The 22,929-nt window shown below is 34.9% G+C and overlaps 1 protein-coding gene across 3 annotated transcripts in view; it reads left to right on the top strand.

The window, feature by feature from the left end:
- BRD10 (bromodomain containing 10) overlaps positions 1–22,929 on the top strand; it is a 98,764-nt gene that overhangs the window by 33,270 nt on the left and 42,565 nt on the right. For 2 of the 3 annotated variants that reach the window (XM_063080920.1, XM_063080919.1), the window contains exons 2-3: positions 2,758–2,958; positions 21,073–22,490. In XM_063080920.1, the coding sequence (XP_062936990.1) occupies positions 2,758–2,958; positions 21,073–22,490 (1,619 nt within the window). The remainder of the gene's footprint in view (positions 1–2,757; positions 2,959–21,072; positions 22,491–22,929) is intronic. The other variant, XM_063080921.1, reaches the window with a different exon arrangement.

Raw genomic sequence — 22,929 nt, 5'->3', positions numbered from 1 at the left:
GGTATATGAATAGACTGTAGGGGGATCAGAGTAGAAGCCAGGAGACCTGTCACAAAGTGATTGAAATAGTGTAGGTGAGAGTTTGAACTCATGTATGTACACAAATACACTACTAGATGCCATATTTGTGTGTACATATCTATATATACTTGTGTATAATTCCTTTTGCTTTAAAAAATATATTTTATTCAGAAATGTCTTTTTTATATTCAGCAATGTAATACGGGCATCTTTTACAGTGAGTTCAAGCACATATACCTGATTCCTTTAAATGAGTGGTATTCCACGTTGTAGTGTACATTACTTTATTTAATCTGTCCCATATTAAAGGACTTGTGTGTTTCCAATATTCTTTTTTTCTTTTTTTTCCTTTATAGAGATGGCCGGTAAGGGGATCTCAACCCTTGGCTTGGTGTTGTCAGCACCACGCTCAGCCAGTGAGCAAACCGGCCATCCCCATATAGGATCCGAACCCGTGGCCTTGGTGTTATCAGCACCACACTCTACCGAGTGAGCCACGGGCCGGCCTCCAATATTCTTTTTTAATAATGAATAATACTGCGTGTGTTTTATTGCTCATAGTTGTAGAGATATGTCTTTAGGGTAAATTCCTTGAAGCATGGTGAGTCAAAGGATATGTTCATATTAAACCTTAATGATTATTACCAAATTTGGCTTCCAGAAAGACTGTGTCAGTTTACACACCCACTAATGCTATAAGAGAAATTTCTTTTTCTGGGCCGGCCTGTGGCTCACTTGGGAGAGTGTGGTGCTGATAACACTAAGGCCATGGGTTCGGATCCCTATATAGGGATGGCCAGTTAGCTCACTTGGGAGAGCCTGGTGCTGACAACACCAAGTCAAGGGTTAAGATCCCCTTACTGGTCATCTTTTAAAAAAAAAAAGAAAGAAATTTTCTTATAGCCTCTCCAACACTGAATAATTTCAGTCTTTTTAATCTTTACATGTTCATAAGAGAGAAACAGCTTAGTTGGTTGGGTTTTCTTTTAATTATAAGTGATAAATATCAAAACTTGTATTTCTAATGAGTTATAAAGGATATTACTTTCTCTTTGGTCTTGGTTCTGAGAAAATACTGTTTTCAAAAAGTAGTTTGTAACTTTATTTTGTCTGCTTGTAAGACTGAAGTTAAAAGGTTAAATGCAATTTCTGACTTGCTTATATAACAATTTAGCCATGTGTCTTACCACTTCCTTCAACTCACCTTATCTCTAGTGCTATGCATACTTTCTGGGTCATTATCCGCAATGTTCTACATACACCGTGATATCTGAGATGTCATCATTTTCAATAATATTGTCCACTAATGGTCTCTTCCATTACTATTGATGAAATCATTAAATTACTGAGCTAGTTAGTTCACCTGGTAAAAACACTATACTAAAATGATCCCAAGTATACCCATTCAGTATCTGTTTTCCTTGGGCCCACAATTCTTTACTTCCAGGCTGATTAACCATCCTACAGATGTATGCTCTTGTACACTAAAGGATCACAGCCTGAAACAGCATGCTAGATTAGCCCAAATTCTTCAGTATTACTGGAAAACTGGTTGAAAGTTTATGCCCTACCTAAAGCTGAATTATTTATAGTGTTATCTCCTTTTAATAGAGAAAACACGTAATAGTGCCACAGTTCAGTAGAACCTTGCAGTCATAGTATTCATGGGACTTAGATGATACTGAGGGTAAGCTTGATATAATTATTCTAATTTAGAGTAACAAACCATTGCTAATCCAAGAAGGACAAAACTTTGTTGTATTTCGTGCTATAAAGGTTTATGTTTTAGTGAACCTTAAGCCTATTTTATATTTGAAAAGCAGGGAAATATAACTATAGGGTCAACTTTTAATTTGTATAAATTCTTACCTAGTATATGGAATGCTTACATCAAGTATTGATTTTGCCATTGTAGAAACAATAACATGTATAAAACCTTCAGAGACTCTGGCGTATTTTACAAAGGTAGACGAGCAGATGTTTTCCCTGAAGCTTTTTACATTAACCCTTATATAGATGCAAATTCAGAAGTCAGTTCTTAGTCTAGCCTTACATTAGAAAATTAATGTAATGTTTCTTTTTCCAATATAGATAGTTTTAATCAATTATTTCAAATTCATTATGGGGACTTATGGATAATTAAGCATACTGCTAGGTAACTTTTTTATCATCTTTAAGCATTAGATTAGTATCTCAGTGTATTAATAAAAACATCATAGTGTACAGATACATTTGTGGTGAGATTGAAGAGGAAATCTAAGTTACAGATTGTATTTACAGTTTAGTCAGGAAGGTTTCCAAATTTTAACCTACAGTTATATATTGTAATATGTCATTTGCTTATAATTTCTTCAAAGTGTTTATGTATTACTGTAAATTTTGTTTCCCAAAATGTTTTTGTATTATTGTACATTTTCAAATACCAATGAAATACATTGCAAACAATAAACTTTTTTCTATTAAAAAGATAGTGCTTTAGTCCTTAATTTTAATGCTTCAGTGTTATATTTTTTATAAACGTAGGGAAGAGACCATCACTTAGACTGATTTTATGGCATGAGTAAGGAAAATTAGAAATTGTATAGGAGGATAAAAATCTGGAGCACAGCTAAGTAAGGTTTAACTAAACACTTTTTATGTAGTTAGCAACAGGGATTCTTCTTAAGATGCTAGTTAAGGGGCTTTATTGCTTATCCAGAAGATTTGACCTTGTGAATTGACTTATTCTTCTCCAAGGCACTTGAGAGAAAAGACAACGATAGCAGTTACATCTAGAGGCTATTATGGATTGGAGGATGAAAAGGGAACTGCATGTACCTCAACAAGGCGTCGGTCAACATCACGAAGTTTGGCAGGCTTGACAAGTGGAGTTTTTGAATCTATAATGGTTCAAGTTTTGAGACAGGAAGAACAGCTGAGAGCAAAAGAAGAAAAAAGGTAAATGTTAAAAAAAAAAAATTAAGTTTCATGATTTTCAGATTTCTAGGAATTACTTTTCAAAGAGTAGCCGCATAACTTATATGTGCCCATATCAAATTTCTGGGCCCATTTTAATAGTGTTCTAAAATATATTGTCACCAAAGTATGAATTCATAATGAAATATCACAGTGAACTTTGTTTAAAAATATAATTTTAAATTTTAAAACAAATTATTTTGAAGCTATACAAAAATAATTTTTATAAAAGATTTCAAAATGTTGTGTAGGTTTCTAGAAGTATTCTTAAGTGAATTATAAATTTTAAATCAGGAATTTTATATAGACTGGTAGTTTTAGAATAGAATCACAGACCTTTAAAATCAGGAGAAACTCCAGAGTTTATGTAGTTCAAGAATGGCATATAAATTCACCTCTGCCAGTTCCTTCATTGGTATGAACTTCCTGGATAACTGTGCTTACTTTGGGCTCATCAGAAAAGAGTGTTGTGGGCCGACCCCGTGGTGCACTCGGGAGAGTGCAGCGCTGGGAGCGCAGCAGTGCTCCCGCTGCGGGTTCGGATCCTATATAAGGATGGCCGGTGCGCTCACTGGCTGAGTGCAGTGCGGCCGGTCACAAAAAGACACACACACACACAAAAAAAGAAGAGTGTTGTGCTCAATTAGTGGTAACTTCTAGGGCTTGGGAACATACAGTGATGGCGCTTGAATAACATTTTATTTATCACAAAAAGGAACTAGGGCCTAGAGAGGTAAGTGGAACTCAAATTTCTGTATCTATACTGGCAGAAAAAAGACTGGTGATGTTTAGACTAAATCAGATCTCAAATTATGTTAAGAGCAATTGCTGATGTAATAGAGACTTGCTAATGCTGACTGATTATATATTTCTATGGCAATATGTAATATTTTCTTGCTCTTATAGTAATAAATGTAACTTACTTTTTGATATTTGTAGGATTCAGACTTTTTACCATCATACTTTTCTTAGCAGTGATTAATTTGGGAACCTGCTGCGAAATACCATTTTTCCTTGCACAGAGCCTCATAGAACTACTACTACTATAGGAAAGGAGGGCTTATGGAAGAGGATAAAGATTAACTGGACAATAATGTACAAGAGATTGGAATGGGGAAAAGTGAAGAAAAGGAAGGTTTGTAGGAAGAAGGCTGTAGTAGTCTAGACCTCCACTACTGGTCACCAGAAATAGAAAGAGGTCAGATTGTTCTGGGAACAATTAACAGGACTTAGTATTTTCTTTGATATAGAGAGAACAAAGGAAGAGATGATGGTGAGTCAGAGAGTAGTTGTAATAATAGTAATAGTAACAACAATAAAAAGAAGATAAAAAAAGAATGGTTAACATTTATTGAGCATGACTGTCTGCCTGGTTTAACTCTAAGTACCTTACATGTGTACATATCCTAAGGCTAAATAACTTGCCTAATAAGTTCAGGCAGTTTTTGAGTGGTGATGTCAAGGTTGGAAGCTAGGTAGTGTGGAGCTCTAGAGCTCCTAAGTAGTGCACCACCACTGTGACTTAGAAAACAGTGGAAACAGCAAAGAAAACAGAAGAGCTTGAAAATGTGGGTCCAGGATGGGGAAAGAATAGTGAACTTGTTTTGAATAAGATGTTTGAAGTGGTGATGGAAACATTTAAACATCCACATGGCTAGTAGGAAACTAGAAATATGATGAAATCTTTTTCCTTTCTCCAATTATATACATATATTTTTATGTGCTGTGACATCAAATAATCATAGGGGAGTAAGCCATGGGAGGAAAATCCTCCATTAAGCATCTTAGTAACTATGATAATTGAATGGAGTAATATGAATTAAGCTATTTCTTTGGGTATAGTGTTACCTTTTTCTTTTTTATGGAATGTTTTAAGCATAGAGCAAGGAATAAATAAAATTATACCAAAGCCCTAAGTATCCTCAACCCGGCAATATTTTTTAGGAATTTATTTTTTAATTGAAACATATTGTACATACTTATGGGGACAGTTATATTTTAATACATGTATACAATGTGCAATGATCTAATCAGGGTAGTTGGCAAATTAATCATCACAAAACTTTATCATTTCTTTGTGATGAGAACATTTGAGCTCCTCTCTTCTAGCCATTCAAGAACATACAATACCAGCAGTTTTTAAACAAATTAAACATAGATACAGTCACAGTTCCGTATACTTTTCTTCTGTCCCATAAGAAACCACTATCTTGACTTTTTTGACTATTGCTTATATTCATTTTATTGTTGAATTATGAGAATTATTTATATATTTTGGATACAAGTTCTTTGTCAGACATAAATGCCTTGCAAATATTTTCTCTCAGTCCATGGCCTGCATTTTCATTTTCACTGAGAATTTTTTTGTTTTTTTGTTTTGTTTTGGGTTTTTTTTTTTAGTGGCTGGCCAGTACAGGTATCCAAACCTTAATGTTATAAGCACCATGCTCTAACTGAGTGAGCTAACCAGCCAGCACCCATTCAGTGTTTTTTTTTGAGGAAGATAAATTTTTGCCTTTGAAGTTCAATTCATCAATTTTTAAAATGTTTTGTGCTTTTTGTAACCTAAGAAATCTTAGTTTACTCAAGGTTATGAAAACTTCCCTTTTTTTTCAGAAATTTCTAAGTTTTAGTTTTTATGGTTATGTCTATTATCAATTTGAAGTTAATTTTTGTGTGTGGTGTGAGGTAAGGATAAAAGTTTATTTTTTTCCATATGGATAACTGGTTGTTCCAGTATTGCTTGTTGAACAAAACTATTCTTTCACCGTTGAATTCTTTGCATCTTTGTTGAAAATTAATTGAACATATATTTGTGAGTTTTTCTGGACTGTATTATGTTCCTTTTATAGGTCTGTTATGCTAACACTATATTGATTTGATTGGTATAACTTTATAGTAAGCCTTGAAATTTGGTAATATGAGTCTTCCAACTTTGTGTTTTGTTTTATTCAAATTTGACTGGGTACATTAGTATCTTCACATTTTCATGTAATCTTAGGATCTATATTATAAACTTCTACAGGAAAAAAAAACCTGAGAGAATTTTGATTGAGATTTCATAGAAATTATCAATTTCTGGATAATCTTTTTAAAAATTTCTTTTGCAGTATTTTGTAGTTTTCAGTGTGCACTTTTTTCGCATATTTGGTTAACTTTTTCTTTATATAGTTCATGTTTTTGATGCAATTGTAAATCATTTTAAAATTTAATTTACAATTTTTATTGTTAATATACATAGAAATACAATTTTTAGTAGATTTACCTTTTGTCTGTTTCTTTTCTGACTTCTGTCAGATTTTGCTTCATGTAATTTGAAACTCTGCTATTGGATGCATACATGTTTATGATTTTTATGATTTTTTGATGGATTGACTTCTTTCTTATTGTGAGTGTCCTTTTTTTATCCCTGGTAATATTTCTTACATTTGTTAGTGTTCCATTTTATCTCTTGGCTTATTAGCCATATCTCACTGTGTGATTTTTTTAAAAGTAGTTTCTGTAGGGTTTACAGGATTTGCTGTATTTTGTCAGAGTCAACTTCAAATAATGCTTTACCACTTCACAGTATGCTTCTATTTACTGCTTCCCATCCTCTGTACTGCTGTTGTCGTGTATTTTCCTTCTTCATGTGTTATAACCCCAGGACACTATTATTGTATGTGCTTTTAACAGTCAGTTATCTTTTGAAGAAATTTAAGAGTGAAGAGAAAATGTATTTTACATTTATTTATACATTTATCCTTTCTAACATTCTGCCTTACATTGTATTGATCCGTGATGCCATCTGGTATTTTTCTACTGCCTATAGAACTTCTTTTAACATTTTTTGTAATTTAGGTCTGCCAACAATTAATTCTGAGTTTTGGGGATTTTTTTCTTGTCTGAAAACGTTTTTATTTTATGTGACTCTTGGTTGACAGGTTTTTTTCTATCAGTACTTTAAATATGACATGTTTTACCATGGGTAGTTTTTTAAGAGAAGTCTGCTTATCTCATCTTTGTTTCTCTGTATGTAATGTATGTTATTTTTCTAACTGCTTTTAATATTTTTTCTTTGTTATTGGCTTTCTGCAATTTGATTGTGCTGTGCATTTGGTACGGGATTGTGCGTGTTCGTGTGTGTGTGTATCTTGCTTGAAGGTTAATTTTGCTGCTTTCATCCATAGGCTTTCAGTCTTCCTCTCTGTGCTAAGTTTTCAGGATTGCTCATCTTTCTTTTGTAGTGTCTAATCCAGTGAACTTTTTACTTCAGATATATATTTTTTCATCTCTAGAAGTTATACTTAGGTCTGTTTAAAAGTATCTTTATTTCTCTCATCATTATGTTCATGTTTTAATATCCTTATCTGCTAACTCCCTCATCTTAGTCATCTCTGGGTTTTTCTATTAACTAATATTTCTTGAGCTTATAAGTTAGATTTTTGTGCTTCTTGGCATGTCCAGTAATTTTTATTGGTAATAGACATTGTGAATATTACCTTGTTGAATATCTGGATTTTTATTTACTTCCTTTAAAGAGGATTGGGCTTTGTTCTGGCAAGCAGCTAAGTTTCTTTGATGACCCTTTCAAGTCCAGGTTTTAAGCTTTTCTAGAGTGGGTCTAAAATAGCTTTCATTCCAATTCAGCCCTATTACAGCATGATCCCTCTGAGATCGCCACTAAATACCCCTAAGGGATGACAGAGGACTGGTCACTACAGCTGGTCAGAGCTCATTCATCTCCCCATTTTATGTGGCTCTGAGTAGTTAGCTTACAATTTCCTGGTCATTCTTGCCAAAATTTTTGGAGTTTTACCCTCTGCAGTTACAGGCTAGTACTAGCAAAGTCTCAAGGGGACCCTTGTGTAGATTTCTAAAGCCCATTTTTTTTTTTTTTTTTTTGCATAGATTCCTTCTTTTTAGAATTATCTTAAAATTTCCAAGTGCTTCATTCGCCCTGAATACCAGTCTTCATCCCTTCAACTTAGCTCCACTAGACTCTGTTTGTGTTCCCCCTCCCTGCCCTCATAGTCTGAAAAGTACGTTCATTCAGAATGCTGGGCAGTTGTAGAGTTCACCTCATTTGTTTCGCTTCTCTTGTTGATCACCGTCCTGCAGTGTTTGTGCGGTGTCCGAAAACATTTATGTATTTCATTCAGTTTGTAATTGTTTACAGTGGGAGGGTAAGTGTGGTCCGGTTAACTCCATCATGACCACAAAAAGTAGTCATTTCCATGCATATTCTGTTTTGACTACATATGTATATACTCATAGATAATATATAGCATTGTTGTACATGTCTTTAACCTTTATATAAATGGCACCTTCCTGTTGTCGTTCAACATTTAGTTATCTGAGCTTTATACTTGTTGAAATATATCATTCTAGTTTATTGCATATGCTGTTATATATTACATTATGTGGCTGTATTACAGTGTATTTATTTACCAGATGAGATAGACATTTTAGATTATTTCTAGTGTTTTGTGATTGTAGAATGCTACAATAAACGTTCTTGTATGTGTCTCCTTGAATAAGATAGAGGGAGAGGGAGAGAGGGGTATGTATGTGTGTATTTGTGTGTAGGTATTCATTTTGCTTTTGATCATATAGTCATGGCGAGTACTTTTATGTTTCATGAAATGTTGCCACAATAATATGATCTTCTTAGAGTTGTTCTGAGAAGGTTGTATTCAATAAATTATAGCAATAAAATGTCTTATTATGCATCCTTGACTTAAGGAGTAAACTTAATATTATCTCCTTTCCTTCCTGACAACACATGAATCTTTGAACTTTTTAACTCCAATCACTCTCCCTTGGTCTTAACTGTCAAAGTTGTCTAATATTTTAGTTCCATCTGGTTCTTAAATACCTAGATGTCGCCACATCTCAAGTTTTTGTCCTAGAGCCTCTCTTTTTCTCATGTTATACCCTCTTCATAATCAGTCTTATCCAGGCCCATATCACCTATATGCAGGAGACTCATAGACATGTGACTTTTGCCCAAATCTCTCCTTTAAGTTTCAGACCTAATTGCCTACTTAATACCTTCTCTAGGTGTGGTATCAGTGTCTCTCATCTGTCAGGAAACATGTGGCACATTCAAATTAGGATAATTCAAGGAGGTTTTATTTTCCAAAGGATTAGAATGTAGTGGAACCTTAAGATATAATGCAATAACCAGGGCAAACAGAAGGAGTATTTACTGGTACCCAGAAGAGAGTTACAATAGAGAATAGACTGTTTTGAGAGGATCCTCTCAAAATAATGAATATTAAATATTAAAATTTGTGAAGTGCCACACAGCTAGTGGGACAGGCAGAATTTATTAAATGTCCTTTGAGCCAAGATTTCTTTTGAGTCTTCATAAGGAGAATATGACATTTAGGCAGCAGCAAGTGGTATGATAATGGGCATGCTAAACAAAGCCTCCCATTCTATATACCATTACCCTATCATCTATCATGATACCTGAAATTCTATCAATATGCTAATTGTATCAATCTAATACCCTGTTAAGAGTTAGTCAGAGACTAGCTGAGAATATAGATATTATGAGTTCAGATCTGGAAAGGACTTTGAAATCATCATCATCATCATAGGAAAGGTCACGTTGGAAGATGAGGGAAGGTGCCAAAGATCATATGGTCACTAGTTATGCTATAGCCCTGGGCATAGGCTTTTTTTTTTTTTTTGCCATAAGAAGTAAGAAAATTGTTTCTATCCTGTTAAATAGGTTAAAACACCTTTTATATCAGAAGTTTAAGATCAAGATAGCAGTAAGTTGAACAATTCTAGTATAGATTTGAATATAACATTTTAATTATCAGTTGGGCATCTGATAATTTATAGTGGATCATTTGAGAAGACACAAATCCAAAAATAGATTTTATTTTTTAACAGATCCTACAGTTTGGTCTCTAATTTTTTTATTTTTTATTTTTTATTTTTTTTTATCAATATACAATCTAGTTGATTTTCATGTCCCTTTACCGATTCCTCCCTTCCCCTTCCCTCTTCCCCCTCCCACTCATCAACATCATATCTGTCCAGTTGTCTTAACAAGTTCAAGGAATTGTGATTGTTGTGTCTTCTTCCCCACCCCCATTTGTGTATTTATTTATTTTTAGCTCCCACAAATAAGTGAGAACATGTGGTATTTCTCTTTCTGTGCCTGACTTATTTCACTTAATGTAATTTTTTGTAAGTCCATCCATATTGCTGCGAATGGTAGTATTTGTGATCTATTCCAGTCAAAGGAAGGGAGCTATGTTATGACACTACACTCTAACCAACTGAGCTAACCGGCTAGCCCAGTATTTTAATTTTTATGTAGATAAAATGTTTATGTAGTACATAAAATTTTATGTAGTTTTCCTTTTTTGTTCAGTATATGCCATAAAAATAATGATTTCTTAAATCAAATTTCCAAAATTCAAAATCCTGGTATTCCTCTATTGCTATCTTTATTTAACTGTTTGGACAGCATTGGAAACCAATGTAAAGTAGATAGCAGTTGATGGCTTGTTGAACATAGAGGAATCAATATTCAGTAAGGCTTGGTAGTCTGGTCATATTCAGGAAAATGCTGATAGGACAGCAGGCAGTCTTGGGGCCAGCTGGTGTAGGGAGGTCCTGTTGCTTTAGGTGACAGTAGCACTATATGTCAAAGTCTGGGAAAATTGAGTGAAAGAGCTGGTTAATTTATAGTTGCTGAGTCTTTAAGGTAATCACAACCATGGCATTCTGTTTAGAATGGTGACTTTGAGCCACTAAAGAAAGATTGAATTATATTTTGTATACCTTCTTTATTCAGCAGGAAAGTATATAATACATTTTAGATACTTTTAAAAAGTAAAATTGGTTAAAATTAGAAGTTGACTCTCTTTGGGTAGATTTCTGTTAATCTGGTATATGACATTGTTACGTAGCATTTTTGATAACTTAAGTCTATTTTTGTTGTATTAAAAATATTGGATCTGTTTACTGTCCCTTTTTGCAAAACTGCTTAGATTACCAGAAATAGTGTGTATTTTTTTAATACTCTATTTTAAGTACTTACATAAACTAATTGGTATTTTATTGATTTGGAAATCACTGGAGTTAAAGCTATGAATTTTTTTTTTTTTTTTTTGTAAAATAAAAAATATGACTTTCTAAATAAGTGACATTTTTAGATTCCCTGTAACACAAAATAACAGTGACTTAATGATATAGGCATTTATCATTTGTGGTCACCCAGCATTTTTTTTGTGTGTGTGTTTCTTTCTTTTTTTTTTTTTTTTACATTTACATTTTCACAGGTTTTTTTTTTTTGTTTTTTTTTTTAATTTTATTTTGTCGATATACATTGTGGCTGATTATTGCTCCCCATCACCAAAACCTCCCTCCCTTCTCCCTCCCCCCTCCACCCCAACAATGTCCTTTCTGTTTGCTTGTCGTATCAACTTCAAATAATTGTGGTTGTTATATCTTCTTCCCCCCCCCCGGTTTGTGTGTGTGTGTGTGTGTGTGTGTGTGTGTCTGTGTGTGTGTGTGTGTGTGAATTTACATATTAATTTTTAGCTCCCACCAATAAGTGAGAACATGTGGTATTTCTCTTTCTGTGCCTGACTTGTTTCACTTAATATAATTCTCTCAAGGTCCATCCATGTTGTTGCAAATGGCAGTATTTCATTCGTTTTTATAGCTGAGTAGTATTCCATTGTGTAGATGTACCACATTTTCCGTATCCACTCATCTGATGATGGGCATTTGGGCTGGTTCCAACTCTTGGCTATTGTAAAGAGTGCTGCGATAAACATTGGGAAACAGGTATACCTTCGACTTGATGATTTCCATTCCTCTGGGTATATTCCCAACAGTGGGATAGCTCACCCAGCATTTTTTAATAGCTTTCCTACATTTTGGTAATTTCTCATATTACAAGTCCTGACATCCCTAGATGCCAGGAAATACATATTCTCATACACCCTCACAGCTAAGATTAGAAGCATGTCACCAGGCCTATACTTCTTACTGGAAATTGTATGTGAGCAATGTTAGGTGCAGTCTTGGCCAGGAGAGTTATCTTTTGGCAAAGGTGGTGGTAGGAGCTTCTTGTTGTTATAGGTTTTTAGTTTCAGAGATGTCAAGTAGTGCTTGTAGTCTAGTTTTTCCTAGAGAAGCTCCCAAGTGTGTTTGGAATTGTTTTCTGGCTTCATATCTTCTGAGTCTTGCTCTCTAACACTTTACAGAGCTTCTGTAAGCTTCCTGCTAATCTTTAAATAAATGTCTTTTCTGCTTTAACTAAGCAAGAGGAGATTCTGTTATTGGCAAGTAAGTAAGAAGCTTGACTGATATACTTGATGTAAGTGGTTGATTTTCATAAAATACAATTAGTATATATTTTTCAATTTAGAAAATGTAAATAAATGTTATGCTTTCCTTTTTCATGCTACCAATTTGCATACGTTGTATTATTTCTTCAATTAATGGTTTATTTTAGATTATTGCTGCTATGTATGCTTTTTACTAGATTGTAAACTCTTTGGGAGTGGGGTCCATGTTTTCTCACCTCTTTGTATCCTCACACATGGTAAGTAGTCGGTAAAAGTTTACAAAACTAGTAAAGTTTGGGTACTTTAAAATATAATTTTCTTTTGTTAATCTGTTCACTCATTAGCAGTGTTTCTGACAAATTATGCATGACTAAAATAACCTAGGCACAGCTTCTATTAGTATTTCACACAGTAACAGGTAAATATTCTCCAAGTCAGTAAGGAACAACATCAAAAATGAGAGCTGATCCAGGGAAAAAATTTTTGAACCACTTTTTTTGTTCATTTTATGTTGTATACCCCCTTTAATGAATGAGGTTTCTATAACTATCCTTAGGCAGTCTTTTAGTATTTCCCCAATACCAAAGGCTAACTTTTTTGAACTGACATGGTAGAAACATGAACTACTTTATATGATTTTAGTACTGTACATATGAGCAAACTTTTAGATTGAAAATAACTTTGAGAGCTGTTTTTTTATATGTCCTTGTCAGCAAAATGTAGCTTGTTTGCTTTAGCATTTAAGACAATATTTATAATTTTTTAATTATATTTTAAGTATATTTTTATAATATAGTCTTTATATTTATACGTATGATTAATAATTCATTTATTCCTAGTCTGTCTTACATCTTAGAACTTCTTTATGTGATCATTTTTTCTTCCTTAAGAATATACTACAGAAGTATTTTCTCTGTATATTGCAATTTGGATAGTTTCTACTGATGTCTTCAAGTTCAATAATCTTTTTTTCTCCACATCCTTACCAGCATTTGTTATTCTCCGTCTTTTTGATAATAACCAGTTCAACTGGGATGAGATGATGTCACAGTGTGGTTTTGATTTGCATTTCCCTGATGATTAGCAATGTTGAGCATTTTTTCATGTGTCTGTTGACCATTCATATATCTTTCTTTGAGAAATGCCTATTCAGCTCCTTTGCCCATGTTTTAATTGGGTTACTTGCTTTTTACTGTTGAGTTTTTTGATTGAGTTCCTTGTATATTCTGGATATTAATTCCTTTTCAGATGAACAGTTTGCATATGTTTTCTCCTATTCTGTACATTGCCTTTTCACTCTGTTGTTTCCTTTGCTGGGCAGAAGTTTTTTAGTTTGATATAATCCCATTTGTTTATTTTTTCTTTTATTGCTTATACTTTTGGGGTCTTGTTCATAAAGTCTTCATCCAGTCCTGTGTTTTCTTTTAGGAGTTTTATAGTTTAAGGTCTTACATTTAAGTCTTTATCCATTCTGAGTTGATTTTGGTATATGGTGAGAGGTACGGGTCTGGTTTCATTCTTCTACATGTGGATGTCCAGTTTTCTACCACTATTTATTGAAGAGCTAGTCTTTTCCCCGTGTATGTTCTTGGTGACTTTTTTGAAGATCTGTTGGCTATAAGTACCTGGATTGATTTCTGGGTTCTCTATTCTGTTCCATTGCTTCAAGTTTCTGTTTTTATGCCAGTACCATGCTGTCTTGATTACTACAGCTCTGTAGTATAATTTGAAGTCATGTAGTGTAATGTCTTCAGTTTTATTTATTTATTTTTTTGCTCAGGATTGCTTTGGCTATTTGGGGTCTTTTGTTGTTCCATATGAATTTTAGGATAATTTTTTCTATTTCTGTGAAGAATGTCATTGGTGTTTTGATGGGGATTGCATTGAATTTGTTGATCACTTTGGGTAGTACGGACGTTTTCACGATGTTAATTCTTCCAAACCAAGAGCATGGAATGTCTTTCCATCTTTTAGTGTCCTCTTTAATTTCTTTCAACAGTGATTTTTAGTTCTTGTAGAGATCTTTCACCTCCTTGGTTAAATTTGTTCCTCAGTATTTTATTTTTTTGGTGACTGTTGTAAGTGGGCTTGCTTTCTTGATTTCTTTTCTCTGCTAGTTTGTTGGAGTATAAAAATACCATTTAGTTTTGCATGTTGATTTTGTATCCTGCAACATTACTGAAATGGTTTATCAGCTCTAAGAGTTTTTTGGTAAAGTCTGTAGCTTTTTCTATATACAGGATCATGTCATCTGCAAACAGGGACAGTTTGACTCTGCCTTTTTCAGTTTGGATGCCTTTTCTTTCTTTCTCTTGCCTGATTGCTCTGGCTAAGTACTTCCAGTACCATGTTAAATAGAAGTGGTGAGAACGGGCATCCTTGTCTTGTTCCTGTCCTTAAGGGAAAAGCTGAAAGCATTCAGGGTGATGTTGGCGGTGGGTTTGTCATATAGGGCTTTTACTGTGTTGAGATACTTTCCTTCTATATCTAACTTGTTGAGTATCATGAAGGGATGTTGAATTTTGTCAAGTGCTTTTTCTGCATCTGTTGAGATAATCATATGTTTTAAAAATTTTGTTGATGTGGTGTATGTAAAGGTGTAAATTCACCTTTATTGAATTGTGTATGTTGAACCATCTTTGCATCCCTGGGATAAATCCCACTTGATCACGATGTATAATTTTTTTGATGTGCTGTTCTATTCCCTTAGCTAATAACTTATTGAGGATTTTTACGTCTATGTTCATCAAGGATATTGGCCTGTAGTTTTCTTTTTTTGTTGTTGTATCTTTGTCTGGTTTCAGTATCAGGGTGATAATGGCCTCAGACTGATTTTGGAAGAATGGCTTCTGTTTCAATTTTTTGGAATATTTTGAAGAGAATTGGTATTAATTTCTCTTTGAAGATTTGGAAGAATTCAGCAGTAAAGTTATCCAGTCTTGGGCTTTTCTTTGTTGGGAGACTACGGATTACTGCTTCAATTTCTTGCTTGTTATTGGTCTGTCCAGGTTTTTTCTTCCTTCTTGGTTTAGTCTTGTGGTTTGTGTGTGTCCAGAAATTTACCTGTTTCATCCATATTTTCAAATTTGTTGGTGTGTAGTTGTTTATAATAGTATCTAATGGTTCTTTGTATTTCTGTGGTATTGTTTGTAATGTCTCCTTTTCATTTCTGTTTTTTGGTTATTTGGGTCTTCTTTTTTAGGTTAGGCTAGCTAGTGGTTTGTCTACTTTATCTTCTCAAAAAAACCCAAAACTCTTTGTTTCATTGGTCTTTTGTATCACTTTTTGGGTATCTGTTTCATTTAGCTCTGCTCTGATCTTAATTATTTCTTTCCATCTACTAATTTGGGGATTGGATTGTTCTTGTTTTTCTAGTTTTTTGAGGTGTGGCATTGTTGTTTATTTGAAATCTTTCTATTGTTTTGATGTAAGCATTTATTGCAATGCAATTCTCTCTTAGTACTGCCTTTGCAGTATCCCACAGGCTTTAGTATCATATGTCTTTATTATCATTAGTTTCAAGGAATTTTTTGACTTTCTGTTTAATTTCTTCTTGGACCCATAGGTTGTTCAGGAACATGCTTAATTTCCTTGTGTTTGTATAGTTTGCAGAGTTTTGCTTGTTATTGATTTTGAGTTTTAGTCTATTGTGGTCTGAAAAGATAGCTAATGATTTCAATTTTTTTTTAATTAATTGAGACTGGATTTGTGACCTTACATGTGGTCTGTCCTGGAGAATGTCCATGTGCTGATGAGAAGAATGTGTATTCTGTGATTGTTGGATGAAATGTTCTGTAGATATCTGCCAAGTCCAATTGATCTAAAGTATAGTTTAAATCCTGTGTTTCTCTGTTGATTTGTTGCCTAGATGATCTGTCCACTGTTGAGAGAGCAGTGTCCAGGTCCCCAAGTATTATTGTATTAGGGTCTTTCTCTTTATTTAATGCCTAATTGTGTTTGCTTCATATCTCTGGGTGCTCCAGTGTTGGGTACATATGTATTTGTGACTGTTGTGTCTTCTTGCTGAATAGATCTTTTTATCACTGTATAATGGCCGTCTTTGTCTCTTTTTATGGTTTTCAGTTAAAAGTTTGTTTTATCCATTATAAGAATAGCTACTCCTGCTCGTTTTTGGTTTCCATTTGCATAGTATATCTTTTTACGTACCTTCACTATTAGTTTGTGTGTGTCATTACAGGTGAGGTGAGTCTCTCACAGACAGCATATACTAGGGTCTAGCTTTTAAATCTAATCAATCAGCCTGTGTCTTTTGAGTGGGGAATTTAATCCATTTACATTTAGGATTGTTATTGAAAGGTATTGTCATATTCCTAGCATTTTATCAATTTTCTCTAGGATGGTTTTAATATCTTTTGTTCCTCTCTTTCCCTTTTATTGCTTATCTTCAGTGTTTTTTGGGGTTTTTTGAGGTGGTAAGATATAGATAGACTCCCCCCTGTAGATGTATTTTTATATTGACTGTTGAGTGTGTGTTTTAGTATTGGTTCCAGGTAAATGCAGGTGTGTAGTCTCCCTGTGGCTATTTCGGCTATATTCAGAATTGGAGTTGCATGTGACTATCTCCATGGCTGGGGCACTTAGTGGTTCCTTGCCGTGATTGGTGACACTGTGTTGGGTTGTTGAGGACGTGGTTGAGATCACAAGTTCTCGCACAAAGTGCTTGAGTGCCTCGTAGCTCTTTGGCTGGGGTAGGTGTCCCTGGGTGGGCATGTTGGCTCCCTAGCTAGTGTGCGCTGGGGTGTACTGGATCTTCTGAGCTTGAATGGGTGACCCTAGGCAGGGTTTCCTCATTCCTGTAGGCAGAGGTTCCACCTGGGTCTTTGCTCTCCTTGGTTGGGGGTTGGGTTTGTGGTGCCTGGGAATTTTCTTCTGTACTCTATTTGGCTATCCTGGCTTTCTGTACTCTCGGAGGTCTCTGAGTGTGCCTCTTCCTGGGTCAAGGCAGTCATGTGTGCTGCACATGTAACTCCCACCCCCCAGGTGCACAACATGGGGGCAGTATAATTCCCCCTGTGTGCTGGGCCACTGGAACGCAGATCTGTACTGGCTTACCTCTATTCACCTGCTCTGCTCATGACCCTCTTTGTGTCAGTGTGTAGTGGCTATGATGGGTCCTGCATGGGGCGGGTCTGACTGGTGCAGCAGTGGTGTGGACAGCTGTCAGAAGCCGCAGGGGGTCCCATTCCTGGCCAACTGGCTCGTTCTTCGGCAGCAGTGGAGGGTCCTGCACATGGCTGGTCTGGTTGGTGCAGCGGTGTGGGTGGTGGCAGCAGTGTCAGGGGTTCCTGCAGGCACTGGACTGGCTGGTGCGGTGGCAGGAACTGCACTGTATGTGGTGGGGTGGAGGTGGGGGACGAAGCTCCCCATGGGAAGGCAGGCAATGGTCTTGGGGCCCAACAATATCACTAGAGAGTGTGGCAGTGGTGGAGCCTTTTCTGATCTTCTTCAGGAGGAGTGTGTCCTGGGTTCCTGTAGTCCACTGCCATCCCACAATTCCTGCAGAAGTTGATGTTTAAGTTCTTGAAAACCATTGTTTCATGTATTTTATTAGGATTTTTTTGGTTGGTTCAAGTGAGAGAATAAATTTGATTCTTTGTTACTCTAACTCAGCACTTTAAAGATACTTTTCTGTAGTTTCTGGTTTATTTTGTTGCTATTGATAAATGTTCTTTCAGTTTGTCATTCCTGTCCTTTTTTTCTCCTCTGACTGCTTGTAAGATTTTCTTTTTGTCTGTGATGTTTTATTGTTTTTATTATCATGTGCCCAAATGTAGCTTTTTAAATTTGTTTTCTTGGACTTCCTGAACTGAGGATTTCTGACCATCAGTTCTGGAAAATTCTCAGCTATTGTATCTTACCATCATCATTACCCTCCTGCCTCTCTTCTCTATTTTCTGGAGCTCCAATTGGTTGTATGGTAGATTTTAATCTGTCCTCCATCAGTCTTTGTATGTCTTCCTTACATTCCCTGTCTTTGTCTTTTTGTACTGAATTCTTTGAACTTTCTTCAGCTGTGCCTTGTTTTCCTGTGTATTAATCAGCTGTTTAACCTAGCCATTGAGTTTTTTTGTGTGTGATTATATTTCTTATTTCTAGAAATTCTTTTTGCTTCTTTTTCAAATCTGCCTGGACCATTCTGATAATTTCTTGTTTCTTAATGTCCTTTTTGTTTCTTTAACATGCCTGTTTTATATTTTGTTTCTAATAATTTCATTAACGGCAATGTCGTAGGTGAAGTCTTGCATTGAAGGCTTCAGGACTTCAATTTTTCTATGTGGGGAAGATTTTTAATTATTTCTTTTCTTTAATAGAGGATTATTCAGATTTTTGTTCTTCTTGTGTCAGTTTTGCTAATTTGTGTTTTTCAAAAAAGTTGTCTGTTTGGGCCGGCCCGTGGCTCACTCGGGAGAGTGTGGTGCTGAGAACACCAAGGCCCCGGGTTCGGATCCCATATACGGATGGCCGGTTCGCTCACTGGCTGAGCGTGGTGCTCACAACACCAAGTCAAGGGTTAAGATCCCCTTACCGGTCATCTTTTTTAAAAAAAAAAAAAAAAGTTGTCTGTTTAATTTAAATTGTCTATTGGCATAAAGTTTTTTATAATATCTTTATATATTGTTTTTATCTGTAGGATGTTCCTATTTTTATTGCCGGTATTGTGTGTGTGTGTGTGTTTTCTTGAGCATGCAGGAAATGTGAATTTGGGCAGTGAGTCCATGTGAGAGTCAGGGTTCGTAGTTCCGAATTCTTAGGAAAGATTTTCTTTTTTTCCTGCTCATTGCTCCAGTCATGAACACAAACAATTTTCCTTGTAGTTCCCTAATTGAGGATAGGGAAATTGTTATTTCTAGTACACCTGTCTACTGAGCATGTGAACTTTTGGAATCCCAACTCTGTGTGGGAGGAGCCAATTTCTACCAGCACACTCCCACCTCCATTCCATAAAAAGTTAAAACTCCACCAAACTGTAAGCATATTTGAAAAAAGTTGAATTTTATTAAGAATATTTAACATTGTTTGGATATTTAAATGTAATTAATATATATAAATGCCAAATCACTAATGACAGGTTTTTTTTATTAATCTTATATAATGAACCAGGACTGCTAGATCAGATAACTTGTTACATTTGTAATAGCAAGGTAGTTATAGTGTGACCTCCCAGCCAAAAATATAAAAGTAGATTCATTCTGTAAAAAAGAATGTCTAAAGAGAAGTGTTCATATTATGTATTTGTCCTAACAGATTACATATGGTAGTAGAGAAAAATAGCCAGTGTCAGATATTGATTTGTTTCCACTTTGGGCTATTATGAATAATGCTGCTATGAACATTCATGTACAAGTTTTCACATAGACAAGTATTTTCATTTTTCTTGGGTATATACCTGGAAGTAGAATTGATGGATCACATGGTAACTCTGTTTAGCCTTCTCAGGAACTGCCAAACTATTTTCCAGTATATGAGGTTTCTAGTTTCTCCACTTTTACACCAGTAGTTGTTGCTTGTCATTTTTATAATAGCCATCCTACTGGGTGTGAAGTATTATCTCATTGTGGTTTTGATTGCATTTCTGTAATGGATAACAATGTTGAGCATCTTTTTATGTGCTTGTTCATTTGTATAATCTTTGGAGAAATGTCTATTCAGTTTTTTGGTCCACTTTTTTAATCAAGTTACTTGTCCTTTTATTATTGAGTTGTAAATATTCCTTATGTATTCTACATACAAGTCTCTTTTTAGATATATCATTTGCAAAAATTTTCTCCCATTTTGTGGGTTGTCTTTTCATTTTCTTGATGATGTCTTTTAAAAGCACAAGTTTCTAGTTTTGATGATATCCAGTTTATCTGTTTTTTTCTTTTGTTGCTTGTGATTTGGGTGTTATATCTAAGAAACCATGCTTAATCTACATTCACAAAGACTTATGCCTATCTTTTCATCCAATTTAATTTTTTTAATTAAGATTTTGTAGCAGTGCCAGTAAAGAAAATTTTAGGGGGGAAAAAGCACTCATAATCCCATTAATCTAGGACTTATTTATTTTTTTAATACTATCATCTCCTTGTTCAGTGTACACATATTTTCATTATTACTATTATTTATTATTAAGTACTTTGTTGTATTCTGACATTTTCTGTTTATACATGCTATTCATAATTATAATGTATAAGGCTACATAATATAGCCAGTTTATTTCAAAATTGTCATAATACAATTTCTTTATAGTTCTGTTTTTCTTATGTGGTTAAAACTCCAGTTAACACCCAGTACATAACTGTTTGCTTCTATTGAATTATTTTCTTAGTATATCTTTCTAGGAATTGAATTTTTTTTTTTTTTTTTGGTGGCAGCTGGCTGGTACAGAGACCAACACCCTTGACCTTGGTGTTATAGCAGAATGGAATTATGTGGTCAAAAGATGCAAACATCCTTATAGCACTTACGTGAAGTCATATTACTTTTAGAAATTGTTATAATCGAATTCCACTATGCTTTTATTCAGCTAATGAAGTTGATACAGATTATAAGTTGAAGAATTTTACCTTGAAGACAATGATGTCAGTGATAATCCTCTTTCAGTAAAACTCAGGGTAAAGTGATATGTGTATTTCTTCATCTGAAAAAAAATGGTACTTTTTGTGGGCACTTTGTACTTTAAAAACTGGAACAGTCTGTTGTCTTGCTGACTGAAGATAAATATACTTAAAATTTAGTGTTTTATGGTACTGTCCAAGTAATAATAGTATAATTTCTTAATTTTTTTTAGGCTTCGGGAGCAGGGAAGAAAAGAAGCAGAAGAAGCTACTCAAAAGGAAATAGAAGAATGGGAAAGAAAACTTCTAGCTCAAGCAGCTCCAGCTTGTATGGAGACCATGTGGGAAATTCCAGCTATTGGGCATTTCCTTTGTTTAGCCCAGCAAATTCTAAATTTGCCAGAAATAGTCTTCTATGAATTGGAACGTTGTCTTCTGATGCCTCAGTGTAATGCTTTTCTATCTAAAATAATGACTTCTCTATTAAGTCCTCCCCATCGCAGACCTACCTTACATCGAAGACCTACTTTGCCTTATAGGACTTGGGAAGCAGCACTGAGACAGAAAGTGCAGCAGTGGTACACTGCCGTAGGGCAGACTGAAAATCCTGATAACTGTGCTGAAAAACTTGGGTTGTGTCCTCAGTTTTTTAAAGTTCTTGGAGAAGTTAATCCATTGGAAGAAAAACCTTTTCATGAACTACCTTTCTACCAGAAAGTGTGGTTACTTAAGGGTCTTTGTGACTTTGTATATGAAACACAGAAAGAAGTTCAAGATGCTGTACTTGGACAGCCTATCCATGAATGCAGGGAAGTTATCCTTGGTTATGATTATTTGGAGAATGCTTATGTGCACTTTCCACAGTTCTGTGGTGCAGATGTACGGATTTATAAACAGAGACCTTTTCGGGCCCCAGAATTTCCAATTCCACCCATTAAAATACAAAGAGTACCTCGGATTAAACTGGAGAAACTGAAGTGTGACTATGTTAATTCAAGTAATGGAGAACATAGGTGTAGTAGAGAAGGCCTGTCCCCTGCCTTCAAGAAAGAGCAGGAAATTAATTTTGGTCCAGCTTGCTGTCCTGCTAAAATGAATTTAGATAATCATGACATCTCTGTTGAAGTGGAACTTAAATCCAACTGTGAAATTAGAATTCGCAAGCCCTGTGAAATTAAAATAACTGATTGTTATAAAGAAAATTTAGAGAAACCAGGGAGTCCAGGGGAAGTTACTGGCTTTGGAGAGCCTCTCAGTCCAGGTGAAATAAGATTTATAGAAAATCAGGAAAAATATGGTGAAGCTTCCAGAGTAAAGACTGAACCTAGTCCATTAAAAGAAAATGCTCTAAAATCTTGCCAAATACATGTGAATGGAAGTCACAGTGATCATCCAGAAATTAACTGCCACAGTGTTGTAAGGGATATTCTACTAGAGCAGTCACTGCAGAGCCACAAGAAACTCAAACTATCTAAAATGAGGGCAAAAAAGAAGAAAAAGAAAAAAAAGAAATTGAAAGATGTTTTAAATGAAAATTTACAGAGAAAGCGTGAAGGTCTTCATTCTCTTGCATTCAAGTCTTACAAACCTGAGATCCAGAATAAGTTATTGATCATCAAAAAGAAAGCAAAACATAAGAAGCACAAATCTGGTAAGCTAACACAAATGGGTGAGAATTACATTTAAGCATAATTCACATTGTTCTTTTAGTAATGGATCGGGAAGCTCTGATTGACAGACTGCAATGCGCATGTATGTGTGCTTAAGGGTCAAGTTTTATTTCCCATGATTAAAAGCCTCAGAGCAGAAGAGATTTTATATACTAACAAAAAAACACTGGTGCAATACATTTGAATTTAATTCTCAGCTGAACATGTTTGGACATAATGTTTTTACGTTTATCTGGACTGATTTCTCCATAAGTGATACCCTTCACTTATAGGAAGTGGGGTTTTTTTGCAGGCTAGGGATAGAATAGTATAGTGGAGAAAGCACTGATATCAGGAGATATTCCCAGGACCAAAGTTCATAGCAACTAGCTTCTTAAACCAAGGCTAATTAGATTATCTTTCTGGGTCTCAGTTTTTTCA

This window comes from Cynocephalus volans, chromosome 16, assembly GCF_027409185.1.
Source record: "Cynocephalus volans isolate mCynVol1 chromosome 16, mCynVol1.pri, whole genome shotgun sequence".
Taxonomy (NCBI): Eukaryota; Metazoa; Chordata; class Mammalia; order Dermoptera; family Cynocephalidae; genus Cynocephalus; species Cynocephalus volans.
The sequence above is the reverse complement of the archived record's forward strand: the minus strand, read 5'-3'. Positions and strand labels throughout refer to the sequence as shown.